This window comes from Bison bison, unplaced genomic scaffold (genome assembly GCF_000754665.1).
Source record: "Bison bison bison isolate TAMUID 2011002044 unplaced genomic scaffold, Bison_UMD1.0 scf7180017864085, whole genome shotgun sequence".
Lineage (NCBI taxonomy): Eukaryota > Metazoa > Chordata > Mammalia > Artiodactyla > Bovidae > Bison > Bison bison.
In genome coordinates, this window is record NW_011494657.1 from 303,670 (window position 1) to 329,194 (window position 25,525).

The 25,525-nt window shown below is 52.0% G+C and overlaps 2 protein-coding genes across 4 annotated transcripts in view; both read left to right on the forward strand.

Annotated features, from left to right (window-relative positions):
- The first annotated feature begins 287 nt into the window (after positions 1–287).
- On the forward strand, positions 288–20,863 carry AGFG2 (ArfGAP with FG repeats 2). 3 transcript variants are annotated; one of them, XM_010837895.1, is made up of 13 exons: positions 288–835; positions 8,764–8,857; positions 9,666–9,781; positions 10,885–11,038; positions 11,597–11,756; positions 12,405–12,530; positions 13,195–13,227; positions 17,377–17,497; positions 17,687–17,769; positions 17,956–18,036; positions 18,838–18,966; positions 19,304–19,389; positions 19,721–20,863. In XM_010837895.1, the coding sequence occupies exons 1-13, from the start codon at positions 624–626 to the stop codon at positions 19,778–19,780; spliced, it is 1,455 nt and encodes a 484-aa protein (XP_010836197.1). In that variant the 5' UTR covers positions 288–623; the 3' UTR covers positions 19,781–20,863. The 3 variants fall into 3 exon arrangements, with proteins under 3 accessions (XP_010836197.1, XP_010836200.1, XP_010836198.1); XM_010837898.1 differs by having other exon boundaries at positions 289–603; XM_010837896.1 differs by lacking the exon at positions 13,195–13,227 and having other exon boundaries at positions 289–835.
- Positions 20,864–25,005: 4,142 nt separating this feature from the next.
- The window catches only part of LOC104987149 (insulin receptor substrate 1-like), a 2,733-nt gene continuing 2,213 nt past the window's right edge, over positions 25,006–25,525 (forward strand). Inside the window, exon 1 of the mRNA XM_010837926.1 lies at positions 25,006–25,523. Within this exon, the coding sequence (XP_010836228.1) occupies positions 25,228–25,523 (296 nt within the window). The 5' untranslated portion in view covers positions 25,006–25,227. The remainder of the gene's footprint in view (positions 25,524–25,525) is intronic.

The following is a 25,525-nucleotide window of genomic DNA, read 5'->3' on the forward strand; positions in this document are numbered from 1 at the left end:
CTTTCCTTTGAGCGTTCCCTTCTTTTCTTCCACCTCTTGGCCTCTCATTTGGCCACTTCCTTTCTGAAACTAGTCCTTTGAAATTTAGCGGGAATTAACATCATGCGCCAGGAGGGCCACAGCTGCGCAAGCGCGGGACACCACTCTTTCTCGCGCGCTATCTTTGCAGCTTCTACAGCCAGTCAGAGTTAGCGTTGGGGCCAAAGTTCCTAGGACTCACCAATCGTGTGTGGGAGGCGGGCCGCCCTGGAGGCAGTGGCGAGAGGGGGCGGGAACAAGGAGAGAGCACGCACGGTTCCCGGGGCCAGGGTCTCTGCAGGCCAATCCGAGAGGCCTGAGGTCTGAAGGCAGTGGGGCGTGGCGTTGGTGGCTCCCGCACCTCGAGGCCGTCCAAAGCCGAGCCAATCAGAATGAGGAGGTGGAGGCGACTAGCCAATCAGCGTGCAGAACAGCGAAGCAGGGAGGGCGGTGCGGGTTGAGGAGTCTCGCACCGATGCCGCCGGCTCCCTAGGTTCTGTCAAGGGAGCCTGGCGTGCGGAGGCGGCTGAGGAGGCGGGAAGTCGGCAGTGGTTGAAGGGGCGATTGCTGACTTGCGGGGAGAAGGTCTGAGGGGTTGAGCAGCCATGGTGATGGCGGCGAAGAAGGGCCCAGGGCCGGGTGGCGGGGTCAAGGCGGAGGCGGAGGCGGCCTCGGAGGTGTGGTGTCGCCGGGTGCGGGAGCTGGGCGGCTGCAGCCAGGCCGGGAACCGCCACTGCTTCGAGTGCGCCCAGCGCGGGGTCACCTACGTGGATATCACCGTGGGCAGCTTCGTCTGCACCACCTGCTCCGGCCTCTTGTGAGTGGACCGGCATGCGGGGAACAGTGGGGGGAGGACCGGGAAAAGAGCGGTGGAGAGTCGGCGTTGGGGACATCGGGACCCAGGGCGAAGGGCCAGAGCCGAGGTCAGGGGCGGCGGGGTGGCCTGAGACACGACGGATGTGCCGAGAGGGTCGTCTGCTGCAGAGGCGTCACGGGGAAGGGAAAGGATCAGGGGCAACAAGACATGATTAGAGTCGCGATGCAAAGGAAAGGAAAGACAGCGTGAGAACTGCAGAAACTCCCTAAAGGAGGGGGAGCGATCCGAAAGTGGGGAGAATTGAAGGAAACTGGGGTGGGGGTGGAGGGCCACAGATTTAAAGGGCCAGAGAATGACAAACACCCCCAAGGGAACTTCGTGTAGATGGAGGGCCAACAGGAAAGACAGCACAGTGATAATGTTAGGTAAAGGGCCATGTTCTAGTGTTCTAGTGTTCAGGAACAGATCCTAATCTTTCAGGACTTTGGAATGCTACCTAGAGGGAAATTTCTTACAAATCTGAGAGATGAATGCTGATGGGTTGCCCTCTTCAGAGAACTTAACTTTTCCAGAGGTTTGGGGATCTGGATGAGCCATCCTTAACTGTAATAATTTACACTTTCAAGTTCCTTGTTTCCACAGCTTATTCCTGGTAGTAGCATCTAGCAACTCTTCTAGATTGGGGCAGGGTGGGGGGGGTCCCCTTGTATAATATGCAGTGCTACCCTTGGCACTGTATTTGGTCACACTTGAGCTAATTTAGAGCCACAGTTCTAGCCTAGATTTCTGGTTATATGGTAAAGTTCTTTTTCCCCTTAGGGAATTATTATTATTAGATGCATGTCTAAAATTTGATACCAAGCCTATATATCTATCTTTATAAATTTAACAAGGGATTTATTTTTACTTTTTTAGTATTAATACATTGGTTTGGTTGGTTTTTATTTTAACTAGGAGTGCCTTCCTTGTTTCTTCTTTCACCTTTAGGAGCCAAGAAGGGAGCAGTATTGTTCTTGGGTGACAGATGGGAGAACAGAAGCAAAGAGAGGTTTAGTAACTTATCCAATGCCAGATGGGGGTTGCTGTTTTCAGCATTTGTTGCCATTAGTTATGATCATGGCAGACCAGAAATGAGGATCCAGGTCCCCTCATACAGTTTAGGATTATTTCTCTATTTGGTTTTTACCTCCTTTACCAAACTTTTATGTTTTGATCAACTTTACTTGTATGTTGTGAGGATAGACTTGACTTTGGTGTAAGTAAAAGTTTTGTGGCTCTTGGGACAGTGGTTTAGAAAGCAAACTGGAGTTTGTCAAAAGTTGATATAGAGGCTCAAATGGAGTAGGAGAATGGAGACTGAAGACTGGGACAAAATATTGAAGTATTTTGAAGAGAATAGGAGCAAAGTTTAGGACTATTTATAGGGTAAAGTAGAAAGAGCATATTCCTGAAGATCCTGTTATGAAAAGGCAAATCCAATTACAGACTCAGTAGAGAAGTAAAAGGAAGCAGGGGGATAAAACTGATGGCAGATCAGAGTCTAGGTCCCAGGAAGAAAATGTCAGGAACAGCGTCAGTTCATTGCCATGGTTAGCTGCCATGGCATGAAACCTCAAACACTGAATAAAGGGCAAGTACTGACATCATTATTTTCTAGACCTTGGTTTAAAGTATCCCATAGACAACACTTCACTTCTATAATGAATATCCCTCAACCAGGACAGATGGAGGGCCAAGGGATCTGGCTCACATTTACAACCTGGTTTCTTTTGCTGGAAGAGTTAACTCTTTAAATGTCATTGCACAATTTACAGAACTTTACCACTTCCCGCTGTGGTCACTGTTGATCTCACTGGTGAAAAGTCAAACACCTGCGATCTGGACAGACACTGGGTGACAATGACGTAAGGATTGGTTACTGTAACAGAGAGGCCTGTCTCTTGTCTGCAGTGTGTATATGTCCAGCTAGGGGCTTAACTCCTCAGGAACTGAAGTTCCTATAGGACCAATGGTGGGGGCTCCCAGCGCACCCCGCCTTTTTTTTTTTAGTTTCAGAACAATTTAGAAAGGACATTTTTGCTTAGTATTTTGGTAAAGCATTATAAGAATCACTTGCACTGATTCTCAAGGTGGTAGACTTTAGGGAACACATTTTGGTGGCTGGGAAATGAGAAGTTAGGCCAATCCTTTGTTATCAGGAAGTGAGGGGAGAGTGAAAGGTCAAGAAGCTGGACCAATAAATGAAGCTCAACTGTGAAGGCATCTTGAGGTTATAAAGAGAGAAATATCGAAAGAAACTCCACAGGAAAGCCGTAGTTGCCCTGGCTGCGACCATCAGACTGGATTCTGATGGTCCTTCTCCTTCTCCTTTCCAGTTGGAGTTGTAATTAGCATAGAGTAGGGCAAAGCGTGGAAAGCTTTAAAAGGGATCTTCACAAAGTATTACCTGTGTCCCTTGATGTCCCTTGGGAAGGGCTGGGAGCTGGCAGGTGGGCCACAGGTAGAATGTGAGGTGGGGCTTGCTGGCTGCAGTGTGAAGAGGGGGCACACAGCCCAGCAGATGCTGAAGAGCCATGTCTCCATGGTGATCCACACACCAGTTAACATCTTAAATCCACATGGTTGATTGCCTACAGATTAGGATTTTGTGGTGGTAGGAAGTGAAATCGTAGTAGTAGGCCAATAGCTTGCACATTCAGTCAGTAAGTCAGTCAGTCAACAAATATTTGTTGAGAGTCTCTGAAGCCTCAGACACCAGTTTAGGCACTGGAGATATGGTAATGAACAAAACTGACAAAGTCCCATCTTCAGGTGGCCTGAATCCTAGTGGAGGCCGTGGCCCTAAATAAATCATCAAACATATAAATGCAGGTATTGGTAAGCGCTATGAAGTAAACTATAGCTCAGTATGGGCTAGAGACTGATGGGAGCTCGTATTGAGGTAGCATAATGAAAAGAGAAGAAAGATTCTTTCTTAATATAAAGGGGATATTGACATATACTTTAGTATAGGTAGAGAAAGGAGACAGCAGGATTGGCTTTCTTCTGAAAGCTAGTTTTCTGTTGAGTGTGTTACAAATATATCAACCACTTAGGGGGATGGAGTGTTCTGGGGGCAGTAAGCAGAACTGCCAGGGTTCCCATCTGGCCTGATGGACTGATACAACAAAGTTGACAGTTGCAGCCAAAGTTGAATCTCCTAAGATCTGAAGAAAAATTGAGATTGGACTGGTGGTGGGTAGGTATGAATATGCCTTCCTGTCTGCATGTGCGAGCTCATTCTTGCTGTTTTTTTAAATGAGACATTTTTTTTCTCATCTCTAGCAGAAACCCACAGTGTTGGGTGTGGGGGCCTGAGAGAGAAGCTGCTAGCTTCTCCCGTTGCTAAATTTACATACATGCTGCCACAATCGTAGGTCCCAAATTTGACCTAGTTTTATTCATTTGGTTTTCTTCCAATACCTAATTTCCCTAACCTGGATATAGATCCTTTTAATCTCCCCAATCTGTTCATGCGCTCGCCTGTTTAGTTATATTTCTAACTCTTATACTAGAAGATGAGTCTGCCATTTGAAGCTCAGGAGGGGTAAAAATTGCCCCTGAAAAGGATTTCTTTCCAGAGCAGTGCCTCAGTGTTCTCTCTCGCTCCAGCTTGCTTGGATGCCTCAATGGATAAAAATGGATAAACCACTTTTCTTGAAAAGGAAATAGATGGCGAGGCCTGAGATCTCATTGGCATCTAGGCTAGGCACCAGTTTTTCAGCCAAGTATGTGACATGTTTCCTTGACCTGTCTGTTTGGATCTGTCCTTTAATCCATCATTCAGGTCTCAGTAACGGATATTTATGTCTTCTACATCTTTATATCTTTACTCTGACAATGGGATTAAGTCAGGATTTAGATGGACAGAGCTCTGGACTGGGTGTCAAGAGATGAGCTTGACAGCTCTTTCTTTGTGATAAGCTGCTACCCTCCTGCTGCCTTAGTTTCCCTGTCTGCCTCACTAGTAGCTGTTTCTAACTGAAACACTTTTATCTCCATGGAAGGAAAGGTATAATATGCTGTTCAATAATTCAGTACTTTTCCATCTATTGGGGTTGGAGAGGGGATGTATGCCTGTATGCCCTGCCCTTACTTTAGGCTGTCCCTCCATCCCCTTGCACTTCACCTTTCAAATTCACTTCTGCTGGGCAAGAGGGACAGAGTCTCTAAAATTACAGATTTAGGCACTTTATCACAGAGGGCCCTTGGAGAACTTGAAAAGCTCCTAAGAAAATAATAAATTACCAAAGGGATGAGAAGAAAGCGGGGGGATGTGAAAGGTCTAAGATTGAGCCTAAAGAGGAAAGTAGCTGCTAATATCAGATTCAATGTGTCTCTATATGAAGGCAACTGTTTATTATTGTCACTGAGGAAGAGCTTCAGGAAATGGGTCAAAGCAGGGAAATTTCGATTGGAAGAAATTCCCTAAAATTAGTGAATTGACCCCAGAGCAGGGTAGTGGGGGAGCCTTCCTAAATAGGGACTCTTCTTGGCAATGTTTGGGTCCAAGGTAAGAGCAAACCTGATTTAGCTGAACCTGGCTCAGAGGCAGAGAAATGGAATCCCAGGGGCAAAGAAACACAGTCTAGGGTAGATTCATTTGAACACAAATATTCAGAGGTAAGGAATGCCCAAGTTCAAATCTGGCACAAATGAAGGAACTTGGGTGCTGGGTGGAACTGTTTTTTTCCACTGTCGACCTGGCAGAACTTTCTTATTTGAGTAGCTGGGCAGGTTTTAGGCTTTTATGAAGCAAGATAGAAGCAAAATATGGGCCAGTTTGAGGGTGATGACCACAGAGAAACAAAAGTTGTGGTATTTGCAGAAATAGTAGTATGCTTCTAACAGAAGCCAAAAGGAGAGAGAGAGGCAAAGAGAGGATTGGACAGACCAGGATCTCTGCAAGTCACTTCACTTGCCAAGCAATTCTGAGTACTTCAGAGAGTGATTCAGAGTACTCCAAATGCCGTTTATGTGCCCTGTGTAAAAGAAACTGAAGTAGAAAAAGGCTGAAGGCTTGAGCCCTAGTAATGTCCTTGCTTTCAATTAGAAAAAGTTGCCCTATTCTGGGCAAATACCTTTATCTATTTCCCCAGCTCCTCCTGGTTAGAAATAACAGAATATATTTGTTGTGATAACCAAAGGGCAGTGCCTCCTGCGAGCTCTCACTTCTTCTTTTGGGGCGAACCTGAGAGTTATGCTGGGGAGACCAGCTGCAAGTTGGAGAGTCAGTGTGTTTAATTCCAGGCCAGTGCTTCCCATCTGGCCCCAGTGCATGACCCTGGTATGTACCAAGTAACACACAACACTCCTAGATCATTTGCTTTCAGCTCCCGAGGGGAGAGGGGCTCTCGTTTCTAACTTGCTTCTCTCAGCCAGCAGTGACCTCTCTGTGATTCAGAGACAAATGCTCTGACTCATGGGCTGTGTAACTAGGCCCTCTTCCTGGGCTGCGGAGTGTTACCTTGTAGACTCTCCCTGCCCCCAAACCATGGCTCTGGTTATACATAATCCAGTCTACAGACATCAAGGTCAGAGCAGTGCTTTTTGTACTGTGCTATGGAAACATCCTGTTCCATCAGATTCCTTAGGCCCAAAGCACCTAAATCACTTCTTTTCTCTGCTTTGCCTTTATCCTGTCTCCACCCCCTCCCTGCTCCCACCCCCCAAACCCCTCCAGTCCAAGCTCAGCCATAGGAAGTTCTGTTCTAAGCATCTCCTCTAGATTGATGAGTGGGTCAAGTTCCTCCCCCCACCACCCAAGGAAGCACACCTCCCTGTTTACACTTTGCTAACAGTTCCTGGTTGTCCTTTCAGGAAATGTCAATGACCTTTTTTGTGATAGGCTTAGAATCTGTTTTTCTAGTGTAAACATAATCCATTTTACTTTTCCCACGACCATTTGTCTTCCTTCGCTGCTGCGGCCTGGTGCCACACGCTCCCTGATCTGGCTGTGTGTGCCTGCTGCACTGGGAAGCACCCTGGTCCAGACTCCCCTGGCCCCTTCTTGGAAACAAGTGCCTGGTGATCAAGGACCAAGTCCTGTAATTTTTGTATCCCCCACAGTGCCTTCCACAATGCCTGGTATTTTATTTAGCAGAGTAAATATTTGTTAGTGGGAGGTGGCAGGGCAGCCCAGGCTCATAGGAACAGAGGGCTCTGTCTACTCTTCTGAGAACTCAGAAAGGCCTGGCACTCTTGGGGCAAGGGCATGGAGGCTAAGGTGAGAAAGGGCAAAGGAAAGAGTATCAAAGCAGGATGTCTGGACTTTGGAACAAACAGAATCCAGCCACTGCTGAGAGAGGCTTAGGAGGAAAAACTGGAATCTCTCTGAAATGCAATCAGAAGACAGTCTTCAGGTCAAATCAAGTTTAAGAGCGATTGTTTGACACTGAGTTACAGAGCCTGGCTCTTGGTTTTCCCTGCTCTCATCTTTCCTCAGGGCATCTATCCTCTTTGATATTGCTTATCTTTTAAAGGGTCAATTTGAGAACCATCCAAGTCTAGTAGCAGAATTGCTGAAAATGCCCCCAGTTGTAGCCTCCAGCGTCCTTCCTGTCCTTGGTTAGAATCCCATAAAGGGTAACCTATCGTCCGGAAGAGCAGCTTCCCTTCACCGTTTACCTCGCCCCCTGTCATCCGTCTGCTCTCCCACCGGGGCTGCCTTCACTTACACTAATCCACGCTGCCATTCTGCCCAGCTCCCGGGATCACCTTTGTTCGGTGTGTGCACTTGGAAGCTCAGACGTGTGCTTTCTCCACCTTTCCCAAGATTTCTATCTGGTAAATTCTGTTTACTTTCCTGAGGGTGTCAGTCAAGACCCTATTCTAGAGTTACTTTTATTTTCACGTCTTGCTTTGCCCATTTTTTCCGGGGAGTAAAAACCCAGAGGCCTCTCAGCTGGGACTGTCTTTCATGCGTGCACCCGTGGTCTTTCACTCTGGCCCCAAGGTCCAGTTTATTTGTTTTGGTTCAGCTACTGGTGTTTTAATCTGTTGAGGGTGGTAGATTTAGAGCAAAACTGAAGGTAAGCAGAGGGGAACCTCTGAAACCATGCCTGGCTTAGCCCCACGCTTCCGTTAGAACACTCCGGAGGGGAGCTGAGTGGGAGGAAGGAAGCCGGCTTGGCTGTAGTCTCCACGGGGCATCTGTGGGCAGAGCTGGACTCCCAGGGAGTCAACAGAATGAAAACACAGGGCTGGCACAAAAGCATCCCTACAGGGTACATGTTCCTGACTCCTGCCCGTCTCGTAGCTCACGGTTGAAGCTGACTCTTGCTTCGTTTCAAGATCTAGAAGTGAGAGCAAAGTCTGGAGTATTTCTCTTCCCAGAAATCACTTCCTAAGAGAGGGACGCCCTCCATCCCTCCACCACATGGCCTCCTGCGTAGAGCAGAGGAGCAGCAGCCAGCCTAGGGACTCTTTTTGTCTCCAAATTTTATGCGTTGGTATTATCAGGAATATCAGGGGCCTTCATTTTTGCATTCCCTCCTGCTTGAAAGATTTGTGTCTCTATGGATTCTGGGACCCTGAGCATGTGCTGTAGGCCTCAAACAATGATGAAGCAGGAAGTGGGAAATGGTCACACACCTGAGTTCCCTGAAGTACCCCTCAGCCTGAACATTCAGCTGCCGGGGTCTGAGCCAAGAGGCGGCTCTGGATGGACAGGCTCTACCTTCTTCTTGGGAGTGACTGGGGTTCCCTGTCTCTCAGGAGAAGCCTCCCAAATATTCTGGCCGCCCTTCTTTCCTTGAATTAAGAAGTAGCTTCAGTCAGAGAGTTTCATTTACATGTGGTTTTATCCTGTCCCCTCCCTTTGCTCCCATAGGAAGACCTGCAGTGCTAACGGCATTCTGCTTCTCTTGTGTTCTGTTTCCCCCTCACAGGAGAGGCCTGAACCCCCCTCACAGAGTCAAGTCCATCTCCATGACGACTTTCACTGAGCCTGAAGTCCTGTTCCTGCAAGCCCGTGGAAACGAGGTGAGCTGCCACTGCCACAGTGATTCCAGGCTGTACTTGCCCTGTCTGTCAGCAGAGTTTTGCCTCAGATCACAGGAAAGCCCCTACAGTTTTCGGTTAGAGTTTCTCTTATTTTTTAGTGTGTAAGGTATCTTACCGTATATACATGTATACATTTACAGAATCTTAGTTATACAAATTAGGGTTTGTCTGGGCCCCTTGTTGGAAGAATCAGGGGAAGGCGCAGTCTCTGTTGGGATGACCCTTAGGGAGAGATGCTCCACAGTGATGAGCGTTCAGAGTTGACCGGGCGGCCCCTCTGAGCAGGAGCTCCTGGAGCCAGCTCTGCTGACTTAAGCCTCGGCAACTGGGTGTAAGCCCATGTCTTTACTTGAGAGTACGTTAAACCCCTTCTCCAGCTAAATCTGCTGGTGGGAAGATTCCAACCTTGGTGCGAGCAGTACTCCTTTGATGGGCTTACTTGGAGAGTGCAAACAAGAGCCTCTGGAAGCCACAGCTCTGAAGATTGCTCCTGACCCCACCCCCATCCAAATTTAGTTTCCCTTAATTCTCATGACCCTGTACTTTCTTTCACAAGACGTGTCACCATGTGTCATTATAAATGTATCTGTGTTTACCTGAGACACTTTCCCCATTAGAGTATCAACTCCGCGCGGACAGAGATCGCGTTTGTTTTGTAGTTGTACCCAGATGCTCATGTGGCGTCCACGCTCCGTAAATGTTTACTGATGGGTGAGTTGGAAATGGTATGATTCCCACTTCACACTTTCTGCCCCAAGTCCTCTGTCACTCGACTTCCTCCCTTTAGGTTTGCAGGAAGATCTGGCTGGGTCTTTTTGACGCTCGGACATCTTTAATACCAGATTCCAGGGATCCTCAGAAGGTGAAGGAATTTCTCCAGGAAAAATATGAAAAGAAGAGATGGTAAGGAGGAGGAAAGAGATTACCCTAGAGACACGTGTCCAAGACACTTCATCTTATGGTCCACTTTCCAGAGCTGAACTGGGGCTTCTTTCAAAGGCTAGACGAGGGTTGAGTCTGTTCCACTCAGATTCAGTTAGGACTGAATTCTGACTTCTGAATAATAAAGGTACAAGAAAGGACAGTTTGCTCTTGATCACTGACCCTACAGATTTGATATCCCCCTCCTTTGGGGAGACAGAAGACTGTGTGGAGGGGAGAGCTAGTCTCCCCAACTGTGGAGTGTGGACTAGTTTTTATAGCTCAGATGATCTCACAGAGAGAGGTGGCTGGCTAACAGCACATGGCCTCTAGATTTACTTGTCCAACCCATGTTTTATAGGTGCCCTTTTTTCCTGTGGGGAAACGGCATCTCTGTTCTCTCTTGCCTTTTCTTCCTTCACATGCCACTTCTTGTTCCATCTCTGGGGGGTGTGTATGGTTGGGGATAACTATGCGGTGAAGAAGAAAATGCAGAGAGCGAGGAGACTGGTGTGGGCACAACAGCATTCTGTAGTCCCTCCTGGGAGTGTCCTTGGGATTAAAAAAGATACATCCCAAGTAGAGACCACATCCACTGGAGTGGAAGGGGATTTTTTCAGAAGTCCCAGGAGCCAGCAGGGTAAATGCTAAGTGCTTAGAAGATGAAGTGGCAGAGAAGGAAGAACCTGAAGACACGCCCAGGAAGTAAAAGGGGGCCCTTGAGTAGGAAACTGGAAAATAGGATCACCTGTTGGTCAGCCTGATTGCAGATTGTTATTATTTGAAACCAGATGGTTTGACCTGTCAGAAGGAGGAGGGAGAGGTGTGGGGAAGCCCAGCACAAGCCAAAGCAAACCAAACAACATGCCTGCAGGAAAATAATGATCATCTGAGAGTAAAGGAGAAGCTCAACTTGGGCAGAACTCTCCTGTGTCGCTCAGATTCCTTTAGTTCAAAAAAGAGAATCAGTAGGGAAAATAAGAAAGGACTTTGCTATAACCTGTTTTCTCAAGCACTTAAGCTGAGCAAGGTCCTAGGTTTCAAGGTTTCACCCCTCCTCTCTGCCTAACTATTCTTTCTCCAAGGTATGTCCCCCCAGACCAAGTCAAGGGGCCCACTTACACCAAAGGCAGCACCTCCACCCCCGTCCAGGGCTCCATCCCAGAAGGCAAGCCCCCCCGCACACTTTTGGGGGATCCTCTGCCGTCTCTCTCAGCTGCTGCCTCCAACTCCAGCCAGGTAACGCTCAGATCTGCCCTTGACATTATTATGGGATTTGGGAGACAGGGGTGTCAGTTTCCTAAATCAAATCCCCTGGACTTAGCAGATGATCATCCAGGAGGTGTGAATGGGTTCTCAGCCCTGCTGAGACCTAGGTCTTAAATTTCTCACCTTGGACTTGTGTATTTTGGAAGAAAGAACCCAACAGGAAGTGGTATTTAGGGAAGTCAGAGTATCAACTTCAAACCCGACCACTCCTCCAAAGAAAAACAGGGGCCAGGACACTGCTTCAAGCAGCTCCAGGGGCTGCTGCTGGGTGCCGTCCCTGTGTATCTCAGGGTTACCTTGACTCATGCTCTAAAGTGTGTGGTTCTGGGACTGGCTGTCCTGAGAGGACAAAGGAATTAGGTATGAGAAGGGCTGAGGCAACCTTTCTGCCCAGGAACCCTCTTGGTTGAGGGCAGTTTCTCCTCTTCTCTCTCCACTTGCCTATCTGGGGACAGCCAGGGGAGCCATGCAGGGGCCTGGGTCATGACTGGGATTCCAAATGCTATATGTACTGCCTTCTTCTCCAAGCCTGTCAGTCAGCCTCGGACGTCCCAGCCCCGGAGCTCTCAACCTCCTCCCCCCTCCTCGGTCAAGAAAGCCAGTACTGATCTGCTGGCTGACATTGGTGGAGACCCCTTTGCTGCTCCCCAGGTGGCACCAGCTTTTGCTGCATTCCCAGCCTTTGGGGGTAAGTGGGACTTGGGACAAGAACTTTTGTCCCCATCAGACACGGAATTTTACTTAGCTCCAGCTCTGCACAGAAGTGAACGAGATGGTGATTCTGAAGCATCACAGCCTGGAGGGTGAGGGTCAGATGAGTACAGCCAGGATTACATTAGGGAGTTTGACCAAAAGCATGACAGCGGGGGGCTCCTAGCCCTTCCTTTTAGATAACTGGAAAGAGCCTTTTTCTTACTTTCTCTCTAGTGAAATGGGGCAAGGGAATTATGACAGGTTCCATTTCCCTGCCCTCTTCCCGAAGATCAGCAGTAGCCAATAGAGGGTGGAACAAAGTGGTTCTCTAGTTTCCCTTTTTCTTTTTGAAAGCCCTTCCCCACAACAAAATTTTTTTCACACGATTCCACCCAAACTAGACCCTGACAAAAATGTTAATGCCTCATGGAGTAAGGATAAAAAGCGGGGAGTAAACTTGGAGGCTCTGAGAGCCTCTTTCCCTCTGCATGGGTCTGGCTGTCTGCCCCAGACTCCTGCCAACTCCCTCTGAAGAGGGCCCTGTGGGGAGGCAGATGTCTCATTGAGTGGCTCTTGGCAGCTGTATGATACAGATTACATACATTTTATATAAACATAACCTTCATATTCTCTCCACCTACAGGCCAAACGCCTTCCCATGGGGGCTTCGCCAACTTCGATGCCTTCGGTAGTGGCCCCGGCTCTTCTGCATTTGGAAGCATTCCTCCAGCTGGCCAAGCCCCGTTCCAGGCCCCGCCGGCGCCCCCAGGTAAGTTCTGCCCCTCTGGCTTCCTCTCTTTCTGGCGACTGCGTCCCATTGTCCACACCCATACATCATCCTCATTCACATCTACACCAGCCCAGAGAACCACACAAAGAGACGAAGCTTCAGGAAAGGATGAGAGGAGTCTGATGAGGTTCTTGTCAGGAAGGGGCTCTGTTGTTCTTTTTTTCTTTTTCATGTAAGGAAAATGGCTAAAAGCACAGCAGGAGTTGTGCGGGCTGTGTGGGTAGGAGGTTGCTGACTGGGAAGTAAGAGAGACTGAGACTAGAAAACTTGAGAATTCGGACCTGAGAATGGACATGACCTTTCCCCTAGAGGGCCCCCAGAGCAAGGGCTGGAGCAGTGTCCAGGGCAGTCTCCAGAAGGCCTCACCCATCCCTCTTAGAGCAGAGGCCTGCCCACTCCATGTCTCGGTGTTCTTGCTGTGTGAATGAAGGAGCATCTAAAGGCCCTTCAGGCACTCGGTCCCTCCCAAAGCTCCCAAATGACCGTCTCCGGAGCTTTCGGGCTGCCCCCTCCCTTTGGGCACCCTGCACACTGGAGGGCAGTCGGGAGCGCTGTGAGGACAGACGTCTGGGGACAGCCAGTGACTGACTCTCTCTCTCCTCCCCACCGACCTGCCCTTACCCTTCCCCACCCTCACCGCCAGCCAGTCGGATGCTAACTGGAAGTCACAGCTTTGGTAAGTTACTCCTCCCATCCCATAGTGACCCAAGGCAGGAGACTCTGTCTCAGACCCTTGAGCTTTGAGGTCTGGGAGGAACCCCTCAAATTTACCCTTTTTACAGGGGAAGCAGCTAGCGGTTTCCCTAGTCATCAGTCCACAGAGAGGCAGAGTCCAGCCCACAGCACAGATTTCTGATTCTGCTCTGCCCACAGCCCCACCACTTCCCAGCATGAACTGGTTGATTTTTTGTTTTGAATTTAATTTTTTGAATAGAACAAGAGGAGACATTTTATATTGACAGAAGTTAAAATTCACAACAAAATTCTCACATTGTGAACTTAATTAAAGTAACTGATGAGGTAGCCTGAAAATCCGTAAAGCAAAAACTATTAGAATGAAAATCTGATAAACCAACAGATAGAGATTATAATAGGTTCTCTCACAAAATTAACTGATGGAGTAGATGGACAAGGAAAGAAGGAAGGAAGGTAACCATCTGAGTAACACTTTAATAAGTCTGACCTAAGAAATACAAGTAGAACTTTATAACACAAATAAAGAATATATATCATATTATTTTCAAACATAATAACCCTTTTATAATTTGACCATATATATTAAAAAAGTAAAAGAATATATATATATAATTTGACCATACACTGGGAAACAAAATCTCCATAAATTCTAACAAGGAGAAGCTGCATAGGTCAGAGTATTCTATATGGTAAAAGATGACCTCAACAAAGATGTCCTAAAAAATGTCCCAAAACAATGTTTCGTGTCCTTAAAGGCATGAAGCAGATAGGGAGAGGATACATATTTACAACATGGAAACAGACAAAAAGCCAATAACCATAATGTGCCTTTCAAAATTCCTATTAATAAGAATAGAATGGCCAAGGGATAGAAGCAGGTAATACCCAGAAAAAAACATGAATACATCCTCATCCTGACTAATCAGAGAAAATACAATTATAAGAACTATATTCACACAGTTTTTAAAGATTAATAATCGCCAATACTGTGTGGGGAAATAGGTATGCTACTTTTAAGAATATAAATTGGTACCAGAATATACAATTTAGCAAGAGAAAAGTATTCCCAGGAATGGTACCTCAAAGGAAACAGCCTATGACAAGGTGGTTATAAAGGAGTCGTTCAGAAATGCATTCCTAGCACAACTGATTAAAGAGAGCTTAGGGGACTTCCCCAGCAGGCCAGAGGTTAAGCATCCGCACTTCCCACTGCAGGAGCTCAGGTTCGATCCCTGGTTAGGGAAATACGATCCTGCGTACCGCGAGGTGTGGCCAAAAAAAGAGGGCTTATTAAAGGGGCTCTTTTAAAAGAGAGAAGGAGAGAATAAAGGTGTCAGCCCTGGAGCCATCGCAGGCTGAACCTGGGATGGACTTTTGGTCCAGTGTCTGCTCATCTCAAGAAACAGACAGTCCCCGCCCGACCCCAAGCCCGCCAGCCCCAGAGGTGCCCGGGGAGCACCCGGCTGTCATCTCCTCGAGGAAAGAAAGCTCTCCGTTTGCAGTCGAGGAAGCTGGCTCACCAGGCCGGCGCCCTGACCCAAATCGAATGGCTGCTCAGGGGCGGATCCAAGTCACTTCTCGGCCCACCACGGTCACGAAGGGGTTTCTGTGAGGGTGACACGAGGAACCACTAAGGTTCGGGGAGACGTGGGCGTCTCTCCTGACGTGCCGGGTTATATTTTTATGTTTTTGAGGGGGAGGAGAAGGGGAGGCTTCTAAAAGTGCGGTTTCCTCTGAAACTGTGAGGAGGCAAGTCTACACACCCAGCCGCGCGGTCAAGGTGCCCACAAGCAAGCGCGCAGGTATCACCCGAGCCCCGGCCGCTCTGCCCTCTAGCGGTCGCCGGGAGGCACGCAGCTCCCGCTCCCGCCGCGAGGACGGCCGGCCAGATCCTCATTGCGAGGAGCACCCCAACCCGAGGGCCCAGAGTGGCGCTGAAGGGTCGGGCCCCAGGGAGGACAGGGAGCCGCGTCCGCTCGGGAGGTCCACGTACCTCGAGTCCGTCGGGCAAAGGAAGGGCCTGGAGTCTGAGAAGCCGAAGGTCCACCACAGCCCGGCTGGTTTTGCAGTCGTCCTCACTTAAGACCAGTGGGTGTTACAGCCCAGCGCGTGTCCCTCGGGAAAGCCCGGGGTGGGCAGGGAGAGGGCTGAGGAGAGCACTGTCCCCCGAGTGCCGACCCTCAGGAAGCAGCCCGTCCCCGGATCCTCGCGGCAGGCAGCCTGACCTCCCCACCGGATTCTCCGCTCGTCCACGTTAGGCCGTCCCATCAGGTGTGCCCAGCACCAGGAAGGTGTCCTTAACAGGGGTATCTGCACAAACGCGGCAGCCTCACTCTTGGGAAAAGGAAGCGCAGGGAGGTCCACAGTACAGTTCTGAGGCGCTCAGGACCCCAAACTTCACTGACAAGAAACCAGGGCTAAGGTGTGAGGGGGCCAGAGCGCAACCACATGGATCTGAGAACCTCCCTGGCCCTGCTTTTCCCTCCTAGCCCTGAATGTTAACTTTTCCTTTCCCTCTTTTTTTGGGGGGGTGGTGCTGTGCCGGGTCTTCCGTGGTTGGGGGGGGGCGCGAGGCTTTCTGTAGTTGTACAGCGTGTGGGCCTCGTCTCCACGTCATCATGGCCTGGGGGCCTTACGTGATAGACGTCTCCACGCTCTTGTGGCACGTGCTGGCTTACGTGTTGGACGTTTTCACGTTGTGGTGCCTGCGGGGCGTTGTAGTCTGGGGATCGTGTCTGCATCACCTGCATTGGGAGACGAGAGTCAACCTCCGGCCACCAGGAAACTCACTCCTGTCCCTCTCTTTCCTCTTGTGTCGGAGGAAGTATCTTCCCTTGTGAAGGTTACCTCTCGCCCCCTTCCCGCCTTCTGCAAGGCTTCGTCCCATGAACTTTCCTATCTGAATTTGACCTCCACTTTCTCCACCCCTGCTGGCATGTTCCTTTTTTCCCACAAATACATTTCAGGTTTCCCATCTTGCAGAATGTTTCTGCAGCCTGACCCACGCTGGTCTCTTGTCTCATCTCCTCTCCACAGCCCTGGCTCTGGGAAAAGGAGGGAGCAGCCTTCACTTACTCATTTTTATTGTCCTATTTTCTTTGTTTTTTTTACTACACATTTTACGACATAGTATACATACTATTCTACACTTTGATTTTTCTTTAGCTAAACAGTACTGTTAGATTTTTTTTATCAGTACGTTAAGAGCTTCCTCATTCTTTTTTATAGCTGCATCGCTGTCCAGTTTATGTCTATACCATGATTTATCTACTCAGTCTCCTGTTAGTGAATATTTAGGATGATTCAGTCTTTTGCTATTAAACAGCACTGCAGTTGTGGGGAGGGGGGAGGGCATTGGTAAGTTATATCTGTAAGGAAATTTCCTGGCAATGGAATTGGTCTAATGGGGACCAGTTGACACAGAAGTAAAATACATCACTACAAACGTGTCAGGTGCTGGGAAGCAAAAGGACAAGGTTCTAGGAGAGAAGAACCAGAATCAAATATTGGGGTCAGGAAGGCCCAAAGAAGACAGAGTTCACTGGCCCATGGGCAGTGCACCCCAGCTGTGATCTGAGCTTGTGGCATCAGAGAGGTCTCCCCAGAGGGGAGGATGCTGGCAAGGCTGGACACCAGTGCTCAGCACCTCCAGTGGCATCTGCATGTTCCCTGAGTCTCCCAAGTGACCCTGAACCTTTCTGCCCTTCACAGTGCCTCCCCCACCCCTACCTGCCGCTACATACGATTTATCCATAAATGGAAATTCTGCTTTAGGGAAAAGACAAACTTCTCCGTCTCATAAGGAAAAAATGGGAAGTGTAAGCCAAACTAGAGCAGGAGGGACAGTGACCTGGACAAGGAAGAACTGCTTGTCTTTCGGAGGTGGCAGTTTCCAACACTAGGGAGACTAAGAAGGGCTGGGTATCACGTTGCCTAGAATCCTCAGTGGGAGACAAGCCCTCCAGAACTGAGCGATCAGGGGAAGAACGGGCTGGCTCAGAGGACCCTGTTGGTGCCATCATGCCATCCCTCCCCTCCCCCTCCACTGCACCCCACCTCTATCCCTCCTCTGGCCTCTTCCCTCCTGTCTCACGCCAGCACCCCCTGTTTTACTCCTGTTCCTGCCCAGGGAGCAGCCAGGGAACTCCATTTGGTGCCTCTCCTCTCGCACCTGCTAGTCAGCCCAACAGCCTCGCAGATGTGGGCAGTCTCCTGGGGCCGGGGGCATCAGCTGGAGGCATCCCCAGCAGGTAGGTCCAGACGTCGGGGAGCTCGCTCTCGGGCAGGAAAGCCAGCCAAGAAAGCCTGGCCTTGGTTATCCCACCCTGCTCAGCTCCTCCTGTCCGGCAGGATGGGGTCTGCACCTCCTGGTTCCTTGCCCAGCCCACCTCCTCGGAGCTGGGTGATGTGCAATGCTGACTTCTCTCCCCGTGTCACAGCATCTTTGGGATGGCTGGCCAGGTCCCCACGCTCCAGTCGGCCACCACTGGCGGAGGCGGCAGCCCAGGGCTTGCTTTTGGAGGTGAGTCTGTCGTGTAGAGACCCCGGGAGGGGATCTAAGGCCAAGAGGAAATTGAGGACTCTAGAGGGAGGGGGTGGGGAGAGATGCACACGGGGCTTTAGAGGAATGCTCAGTTATGATATTAACCAAACGGGAAAAAAATAACCAGCTCTTCCTCCCACCTCTACCCTATTCCACCCTGAGCAGCCTTCAACCCTTTCACCACACCTGCTGCTCACACCCAGCTGCCTTCCACCAACCCTTTCCAGCCCAATGGCTTGGCCACAGGTAAGCCTCCCAGACTATCCCCTGATGCTAGCTCTCTCCAGAGTCACCAGCCCAGGCCAGACCGGTTTAACTTCCAAGCCACTTAGTGGGCAAAAACTGGAGACACCCAGGTCACGGAATTTCAGAGTTAGAAAAAACAGCTTGCGTCTTCCCTGAGCCGGTTCAGAAGGGTTGACATTGACTGGTAGTGGTGGTGATGCTTTTTCCTCCAACCCTGTTTCCCCCGGCGGTCCAGCCTCCTCCCTTCTGTGTCCCTCCTGAAACCACGGCTCTGTTTCCTGCCCTCCTCAGCCGGAGTTTTCTCTCTCCAAAGTCATGCTAGTGTGCCGCCACCTCCTTTTTTTTTTTTTCCTGGTTGTTATCAAAAAACCTTGAAGCCAGGGAGAGAACAATACTCCCTGCCAAGTTGACCCACGTGGCGGGCCCGACGCTTAGGGCTCTCGACCGTTACTTCATGTTTACAGGAGTCATGCCTAGGAGATAGGAATGGTCCCCGTTTCAGAGGTGAGAGTAACTTGCTGTGGTTTGTGCAGTATAAGAGGTGGCGGAAAGCGGACCCCAGTTCCGTGTTGTGCTTGCGCTCCTAACTAGCCTGTCCTCTGACCCACAGGCCCCAAGAGGGCGGGTTTGGCAGGGTGCACGGAGGCCAGAGAGTTTCGTGCTCCTTCCGGGTCCTTCCACTAGGTTCCTCTGGGTAGGGAAAAACTAGCTTCCATTTCCCTATCTTGGAGGGACTTAGGAAGGACTGTTCTCCAGCCGACCTTCCAGAACCTCACCTGTCTCACGTCCCTCCCTCCACAGGGCCAGGCTTTGGGATGAGCGGTGCTGGGCCAGGCTTCCCCCAGACAGTGCCACCCACTGGGGCTTTCGCCAGCCCCTTCCCAGCACCGCTCTTCCCCTCACAGACCTCGATGACTCAGCAGCAGAATGGTAAGGGGTTCAGACCAAGCCCTCCTTTCTTACCCTATTCTCACCCTTGGGTTCTGGGCGGGTCTGTGAATGTGTGAATATTAGGAATATGTATTAGGGAGCCAGACCTCTCAGCTAGTTCCATTTTGGACCAGCAGGGGGAGCCCAGGGAAGCAACGGACCTGCTTGTGTCCTCTGATTGTTCCACATGTTTATTCCCCACTTTGGCGAAGAGCCTGCTGGGCCCCCCCGCCTTGGGTTGTAGTTGGGCCTGCCCGGCAGGGAGACAGGCGAGCTGGGCAGCACCCGCCTGAGCGGCAGGGCTCCTGTCAGCTGAATTTTTGCTCTTGCCTCCCAGGATCTTCCTTCGGAGACTTGGGATCCGCCAAGCTGGGACAGAGGCCACTGAGTCAGCCAGCCGGCATCTCCACCAACCCCTTCATGGTGAGTGCGCCAGGGCAGGGCCCAGGCCTGGTGAGGGCGCGTGGCCTTTCACTCCGGGGGTTGGAGATGGAATCCTTCCAGGAGAAGAGGGTGATGTGGGGCAGGACGCATGCCCGTTCCTCGTGAGACTCTGCTTGGCCCAGCCAGGGATCCTCGGCCCTGACTTCATCCACCCTCCCCATGCCCTCTACTGGCCTCCTAGCTCCCTCATTTGCCCTCTTCCCTCCACACAGTCATTTTGAAGGAGAAAGGAGTCCTGAGCCACACGTCCTCTGTGGCCTCCAGCTCGTCCTCCCTAATTTAACAATTTGCGGTTGTTCTTTCTTTCCAGACTGGATCCTCATCAAGCCCATTTGCCGCCAAACCTCCGACCACCAACCCATTCTTGTAGCACTGTGTCCTAGGGGGGCCTGCTCTCTGGGGCCCCTCTACTTCCTGGAGCTCTGACGACCACTTGCCTGTGGCATTTCTGCGGGTCTGAGACCAGATGAGTCTTATTTTGCAGGGTAGGGGGCTGAGGGAGGCGGAGCCGCTAATGCTTTGCTTGGGGCTTGCAGATAAAAGGACAGCTTCCCAGGTCAGCCGCCCCCAGGTCTCCTTCCCTTCCTCCTCCAGCTCCCACCCAGGCAGGGGTGGGGCCCCAGAGGCGAGATGACAGAGCCAGGCCTAGAGGAGCCGTGGTGTTTTATTTTTCGAATTATTAACGACGATGACAGTAGTCCTCCTCTCGTGCCCTTAGCGCTCCCTTCACTCTGAACCCTGTCAGGGGAGGAAGCCGTGGGCATAGGCTGACCAGTGCTCCCCTGTGGGAACAACTCCCCAGTGCCCAGCTAGCTGATGCTGTTCTCCTCGTGGTCGGAAGCACTGTGGGGAAAGCAGGGCAAAGGTGGGGGGTGAGGCGCAGAATGGTGATCAGACAGGCCGAGGAGGCCCTGGGGGACCAGCGTGCCCTGGCTCGGGCCAGCACCCCTTTCTCCATGTTCTCGCTTCCCCAGCTTCCTGCCACGTTCTGGGCACTTAGATGAATCATTTCACCTACAGACTTACACACGCCCAACTGCCGTCAAGCACTTTAGTTAGCTGTGGTGTCATGTTTGGATACCAGTGTTTTATATTTATACATAGAGAATTTTCTAATATAGCCTATTATCTATCTATCTATATATATGCACACACACATATCCACACACAGCCATTCTCCCCTCCCAGACAGCTCTTCCACACGGGAATGGGATGAACCCCTATCGGGGCCTTGACTGCAGAGCCGGAGCTCCAGGGGCTGGGGGAGGGAGCCACATGTCCCAATCACCCCAGGGCCTGAGCTTTTTCAGGAAAAGGCTTTGTGCAATTGGCTGGGTTGTTTTTTTCCTTTTTTTTTCCCCATGTGCCTCCCCTCCTTTCCCTGCCCCCCAAATCTCTGCACCAAAGCTGTTGCGGGCAATGTTGGGAAAGAACTGCATTTAAAAAAAAAAAATATGGCTCTCGTGGTCTTGCTTTGGGCCAGCCCCAGGGTCCACGTGTCAGTCAGCGTGACTGCCTGGGTTGCTGACGATGCTGCTGTTGGCCAAGGACACAGCCAGCCCCTGCCTGAACTGCAGTCCAGTTTTAGCAATGGAGGGAGCTGGAGGGGGTGGGGGGTCATCAAAATCCAGCACTCCTGGGTCAGGGGCATCCTCAGACCCTCGCCACCTGAGGATGTTTTGTCAATAGTCACGTGTTTGGGCTGTTTGTGTGGTGACAAGACATGGCTTGGGTTAAACACCGCACCTGGTGAAGGAGAGGCCCAGGGCTGTGTGCAGCTCCCCACCCCCCACCCACCGCCCAGGAACCCTGACCCTTCAGCTGCCCTTTCTTGGGATTTCTCTGGGTCTTTCCACTCAGTGACCTTTAACTACCTGGCAGCAAGGAGAGGCAGGGACAGTGTTATCACTGATTTACTTTGAAGATTTTTTTGGTAAATACCTTTAGCTGCTGCTCTTCGCCCAGCCAGGTGTGGCCTTCCCACTTCCCCAGGGCTCAGTCTCCATCATGTCTTGTGTCGTCCCCTTCTCTAGCCTCTACCCTCCTTCCATCTCCTGGTGGTTCTCCGAGAGTGGACCACCATCTTTTCTTCCCCTGGGCACTCCATGGCAACCCACTCCAGTGTTCCTGCCTGGGAAATTCCACGGACAGAGAAGCCTGGCAGGCTACAGTCCATGGGGTTGCAAAGAGGTGGACATGACTGAGCGACTAAGCAACAGCTCTCCCATCACTCCTCTCCTTCCCATTCCCTGCTCGGAGACTGCGAGGGGAGGGAAGCTGAAATCTGGTGGGGGGCAGAGGGGGGAGCCTGTTCTTCCTGGTACCCAGCTCCCCTCACTCCTTTCCCGACCAAGAACACTGAGCTTTGGAGGGGAGATTTAAAAGACCACGAGCCACAGTCCCTCTTACTGTCTCAGCCGCACTCCTGCTGCTTCCCAGAGGGATCTCAACTGCTTGGTGCCTGGGCCCAGGGCCTCCCTGCAGTCCCAGTGGCCTCCTGACCACTCTGTCCGACGTGGACCCCAGCCAGCTCACTTGCCAGGGCAGGGTGACCAATCAGAAAAGTAACCCTGGGTCAGCATCCAATTCCAGGAGAGAAAAGTCAAGAGTTCCCCAGGCACAGGCCAGGCTCAAGACTGCAGAACAGCCCTAGCACTGCCTCCACTGGGCGCCCTCTCTCCAGGGAGGCAGCCAGGATGGAAGAATCCCTGACCTGATAATGACTGGGCTGTGTTCCCCATGCCCCGTCCTCCAGGGTCTCCCTGCAGGCCCAGCCTGGTGGTTGCCAGTATGAACCCCCAGCACAGGGCCGGAGGGACTCCCCCAGGCTGCCCCTGGGCTTCTGACCAAGTTCTCATGGTCCCCTGGCCAATGCTGTGACTGCGCTCTGCAGGCAATAGCCCTCTGGCTTGACCCCAGCCTTCAGCAGGTCACTGGCAGCTGCCTCTCTGGGTGAGGAAGTGGGAGCCAGTCCCCATGACTTCTGCCAAGCTCTCCGTTCTCGCTATATTGGGGCCTGGGAGCCCTGGCAGCGGGGAGAGGATGGAGGAAGTGGGTGGTGCTGTCCCCACATGCCGCTCCACGGAGGAGCAAGAACCCAAGAGAGGAGAGGGAGTCGGGAGCCTCAGAGCCCCAGCCTCCTCCCTGTAGGCTCCTCCGTGGTGAGTCTTCCCAAGGCACGTGGAATGTGGGAGTCCATCCCTCAGCTGCCCTGCACCTGGCATCGGGATGCACAGGGGGACCCCCTCAGGTTGGGGGAGGCATTCTCACCCAGCAGAGCTGAGGTTCTGTTATTTCCTGTCACTGAGGGGAGCAAGACGAGTTACCAGGGTAACCAGCAGAAATAAATCTTGCCTGGGTAGAATCAAGGGCAGTGTTGTTGCCAGGGCAACTGATTAGGTCAGGTGTTTGGCTCGGGGCTTTTCCTGGTACCCAGCAGGGTAAATCACCTGGCATTGATGACCAACCCACTGGACCGTGGTTGCTCCCCCAGGGCCCATGCTCTTATCCCTGCTACTTCCTGCTTTGTCTTTACCCGGCATTTAGGGGTTCAGTGACACCAGATGGTCTGGAGCTGGTCTCTGACAGCGGCTGTGATTGCACAAGGCCTGGGGTGCTGCAAGGTGGACTGGATGGTAGGGAATTAGAAGGACTGGATATACTGCTGCTGCTAAGTTGCCTCAGTTGTGTCTGACTCTGTGCGACCCCATAGACGGCAGCCCACCAGGCTCCCCAGTCCCTGGGATTCTCCAGGCAAGAACACTGGAGTGGGTTGCCATTTCCTTCTCCAACGCATGAAAGTGAAAAGTGAAAGTGAAGTCGCTCAGTTGTGTCCAACTCTTCGCGACCCGATGGACTGCAGCCCACCAGGCTCCTCGGTCCATGGGATTCTCCAGGCAAGAGTACTGGAGTGGGGTGCCATTGCCTTCTCCAACCCTCCCATGGGGTAGCTTCAAATCAAGGCTGGGGATTAAAGGCTCCAGGCAAGCACACAGCAGGTACGTGGGCCTGTGAGTGCCCTGCTTATTGAGGCAGCACCAGGACTAGGAAGCGGAGAGGCCTGCAGGTGTCTTTTGTGTCCCTGCCACTTCGCACATGGCACGTATGTCAAGGCCACACTGGAGGCCATGACCTTGAACGTACTTCAGTTGTGATGTCCACTTCAGGATCTACCAGACCTGCCTCTCCCTAGACAACATCCATCAGAGGTGGAGGCTGCAGCTAGCCCCCGTGTACCACCTGAGCTGCAGGTACCACCTCTCTGGCACCTGCGGAGAGGCTGTGCTCACAGGAAGGCACCTGGAGCAGGCTTGGGCATCACCTGCCCACTGGGCAGATGCCCATCCTCACAATGCCAGGTGGTACTCTGTATCACACTTTGAACACAACCCTTAAAGATGTTCAATGATCCTAGCCTCCCTGCACATCACACCATTGTCTTCTGCAGTTCATAGACCAGGCCCTTCCTTCCACGCCTGGGAAGTGGAGGAGTGTGGGTGGAAACCCAGCCCTCCCTGCTCAGGCTTGCTCGGCCCATGGTCTAGCCTGGAGAAAAGATCCAGGGGGCCTTGCCTCAGTCCTGCTGGTATAACTCCCTCCTCACCCAACGGCACCATGTTTAATAGGGGCTACAGTCACCCTCTTCCTCTTCCAAACCCTCAGCTCCCCTACTTCAGGTAAACGACCTGCCCCAACAGTGATATGGTAAGGTCCTCTAAGACCCCCACCCATGTGTCAGCTGCCAGTTTGTCTCACAGAGTGTGCACTGACCAGTGCTATCACCTCCAACATGAGCAGGTGGTCCTTGGAAGGATCAGAAGTGGGGTGTCAAAACGTCTGAATTCTAGCCACATTTCAAACGTCTGGGGATGCAAGGGGCAAAGGGCACCTCCCTCAGTGCAATGAGTCTACATAATCAGAGCTTCCAGCTGGCCTGGCCAGCCTTCCTTTTGAACAGTGATGGTGGGGAGGGGCCGAGGGCACTAGTGCAGCCAGAGGGAAGGGCCCCTGAGAAAGGGTCTCTTCCCCCTTCAGTGACACTTGATTGGGACCCTGGTGGGTATGGTCTGCACCAGACCAACGCAGAAGTTAACTCCCCCCAAGACACCTGCTATCGGCCCTAACTCCGCAGAGAAACTAAACCTCTAGCTCCTCCGAAATGAGCATGGCCCAAAGCTCAGTCGCCCTGGCTCCCAGAATTACTTGGGAAGAAAGAACAGACCCATTCATGGGTGGGAAGGGGGCGGGGACCCGGGTGCCTAGAGCCAGAGTGGGGAGCCGCGGGGCGCCGCTGTAAGGGTGGCCCGGCTCAGCGGTCCGCCCACCCCCCAGGACCCACCAGCGTGTTCACCACAGACGTGGCTCCCCGCACACGCGCTTTCCCTCGCTGCCTTCTTGGCAATCAGCTCAGATCACTCCCCGGCTCCTGCGAAAGCCCAGCCCCCACGGTGTGGGGTGGGGTGAGGCAGAGGCCGCCTCTCCTGGACTTCCCGACTCAAACTCCACTCCCACCGCCGGGGTGCGCGAGGGTTAACCTCGCGGGGGTGGGGACTTAGGCGCGATCCCTGTTAGGAGGGAGGGGAGAGGAGGGGAGGCCGTCGGAGACCTGGGTATCTCAGGCCACCGGGCGCCACTGGGGCACATGCTGCGCGCAGCGAGGGCCCAAACGAAGTCGGAGCAGGAGAGAGACGCGGAGTATCCAGACCGGTCAGGACGCCGCCCCCGTCCCCGGGGACCGCTCTTTCTAACCCGCCTCTGCCAGTCCCTTCCCAGCCGTCCCAGCCCCTTGCTTCGGCCACCTGGTTGCTTTGGGCAAGAATGAAGCCCGGAGACCCCACGACGACCCCAGAGGCCCAGTCGGCCGCCGTGGCTCTGGGTCCGCCGCGGCCCTGGGTCTGCCCGGCTGACGTGCGGCTCTGCGGCCACCTGCGGAAGCAGAAGTCCCAACGCCGCCGCTTTTTTGTGCTCCGCGCCGACCCGCCGCGCCTTGAGTGTTACGAAAGCGAGAAGAAGTTCCGTGCCGGCCGAACGCCGCCCAAGTTCAGCGTGAGCCTGGGGGGCGCCTGCACCATCAGCAAGCGCATGGACGCGCGCCAGCGCCACCTGATCGTCCTGT

What these genes read in the sequence shown, in the direction of transcription:
- AGFG2 (XM_010837895.1), top strand. Translation starts at nt 624, where the DNA reads ATGGTGATGGCGGCGAAGAAGGGCCCAGGGCCGGGTGGCGGGGTCAAG. An exon ending in AAATATGAAAAGAAGAGATG is followed by an intron (nt 9,782 to 10,884) that starts GTAAGGAGGAGG and finishes TCTTTCTCCAAG; the next exon opens with GTATGTCCCCCCAGACCAAG. An exon ending in TGCATTCCCAGCCTTTGGGG is followed by an intron (nt 11,757 to 12,404) that starts GTAAGTGGGACT and finishes CTCCACCTACAG; the next exon opens with GCCAAACGCCTTCCCATGGG.